The sequence below is a fragment of the Urocitellus parryii genome, chromosome 6, assembly GCF_045843805.1.
Source record: "Urocitellus parryii isolate mUroPar1 chromosome 6, mUroPar1.hap1, whole genome shotgun sequence".
In the NCBI taxonomy this organism is placed as follows: Eukaryota; Metazoa; Chordata; class Mammalia; order Rodentia; family Sciuridae; genus Urocitellus; species Urocitellus parryii.
The window spans coordinates 80,262,302-80,264,429 of NC_135536.1; the positions used below are offsets into that span (position 1 = coordinate 80,262,302).

The 2,128-nt window shown below is 35.2% G+C and overlaps 1 protein-coding gene across 1 annotated transcript; it reads left to right on the forward strand.

Annotated features, from left to right (window-relative positions):
• Positions 1-366: 366 nt before the first annotated feature.
• Positions 367-1,308, forward strand: LOC113176181 (olfactory receptor 4K13-like). Its single transcript, XM_077800135.1, has one exon. It carries the CDS (start codon positions 367-369, stop codon positions 1,306-1,308), a length of 942 nt encoding a protein of 313 aa, XP_077656261.1.
• The last annotated feature ends 820 nt before the right edge of the window (positions 1,309-2,128 follow it).

A 2,128-nucleotide genomic window follows, 5' to 3' on the forward strand; every position in this document is an offset into this window, starting at 1 on the left:
AGTAATATACAATGCATATTTTGTTTGAACACTGTTTTTTAATGTGACAATGATGAAACTTTTTAAATGCATACTGAAGATGGGATATGAATGTTTCAGTCAATGAATTTCTGCAAAACTCTAAGATAAAAATGTACTTCATTATTGATTTTCAAACTCCTTCTTTATGTTCATAATAAACTCAGAATTCAACCATGGTCTGATCTGGAGCGAATCCTGAAGACAGACTTAAGGGTTGATGTTCTGAATAAATAATAAACTGAAATGCAGAAGTATTGAATAAGAACACTGTCTTATTTTTCTCTGTGATTTTCTGTGTTTTCTTCTCTTTTAGACAACTTCTGACAAACTCACAAAAGTAGATATATGGATATCCTAAGTAAAAACAAAAGTATTTCTGAGTTTATCCTACTTGGACTTTCTCATTACCAAGAAATTCAAATATTCTTTTTTGTTATCTTCTTTCTTGTCTATGTAGCCATTGTAGTGGGGAACCTCCTCATTGTAATCTCTGTGATATTTGATAAACATCTTCACTCACCCATGTACTTCCTTCTGGCAAATCTATCATTTTTTGACCTATGTCTTTCCTCTGTTGCAACTCCCAAAGTGATTGCAGACTTCCTTAGAAAACACAAAACCATCTCATTGTGGGGCTGCATGGTCCAGATGTTCTTTATGCACTTCTTTGGGGGTGGTGAGATGTCTCTCTTGATAGCTATGGCCATTGACAGGTATGTGGCCATATGCAAGCCCTTGCACTACCAGACCATCATGAACCACAGGATGCTCATTGGGTTTCTGGTGCTGTCATGGGCAGTTGGATTCATTCATACCACAAGCCAAATGGTTTTCACAGTGGGTTTACCTTTCTGTGGTCCCAATGTTGTGGACAGCATCTTCTGTGACCTCCCTCTGGTCATCAAGCTGGCCTGCACTGACACCTATATCCCGGAGCTCCTGGTGATTGCGGACAGTGGGCTCCTGTCCCTGGTCTGCTTCATCCTCTTGGTCATATCCTACATCATCATGTTCCTCACTCTCTGGCAGCGCTCCTCCAGCGCCTCCTCCAAGGCTGTGTCCACACTCTCTGCTCACATCACTGTAGTGACTCTCTTCTTTGGCCCCGCTATCTTCATCTATGCTTTTCCATTCAATAGTTATTCTGTAGATAAGTTTCTGTCTGTGTTTTACTCTATAATCACCCCCTTCCTTAATCCAATTATTTATACATTGAGGAATCAGGAGATGAAGGCAGCCATTAAGAGACTGAGCAGTCAACAGATTGGTTCCTGTGTTTTCCCTTAGATATTGTTTGTGTTCTTGCTTATTTGTCTGCCTTCTACAATTTTAAAGACTTGAGTCTTAAGTACTTAATCAAGTAGCTGAAATAAAAATACTAAATGATGTCAGTTAAATTCCGGCCATATTCTATATATTAATGTACTTTAAGTGTTTTGATTTAAAATGTTCATAACAGAGATACAGTTCCTGGAAAAGCAAACATTTTATAACAGGAGACTTAAGATACCAAAAATATGTAAACACTTTGTTTCCTTATAAAATCTTTGTAATATTTTGGTGAATGAAATTGAATACTATTTACTTTAGTAAGAATGTCAAAGATGGTGATAAATTTTTACTTCTACAGTTGTGTTCTTTAACTTAATGTTCTTAAAAATATCTTCCATTATATATAAATATTATGAAGGTTTCTCAGTGGTATTAAATTAGAAATTTATAAAAACTTTCTTCAATTCTATGGCCTCAACAGTGTAATTATATTAATGGTATAAAAATTAGGAAAATATTTCAAACATTTCTTTGTGTTCTGAATTCATTTCCTAAAATTCAAAATCAATGGCAGTAATAATAACTAAAACTTTTTCTATGTCAATATATGTTTTATACTAAATAACAAGCATTGTTCAATGTTTCTTTATATTAATTGAAGTGTTTGCAAAGCAACCTTTTTTATAGTTGCTAAGAACCGGACTCTTTTTCAAGCAATATAATACATTGTTAGTGGTATATGTCTAGTTCCTGTCCCAGACAAGATTACAAAGTTGAAGTGGGGTGAGTGGGGTGAGAGATCTCTGTTACTCATAGTGCTCTCAGAAAACCACTG

What these genes read in the sequence shown, in the direction of transcription:
- LOC113176181 (XM_077800135.1), top strand. Translation starts at nt 367, where the DNA reads ATGGATATCCTAAGTAAAAACAAAAGTATTTCTGAGTTTATCCTACTT.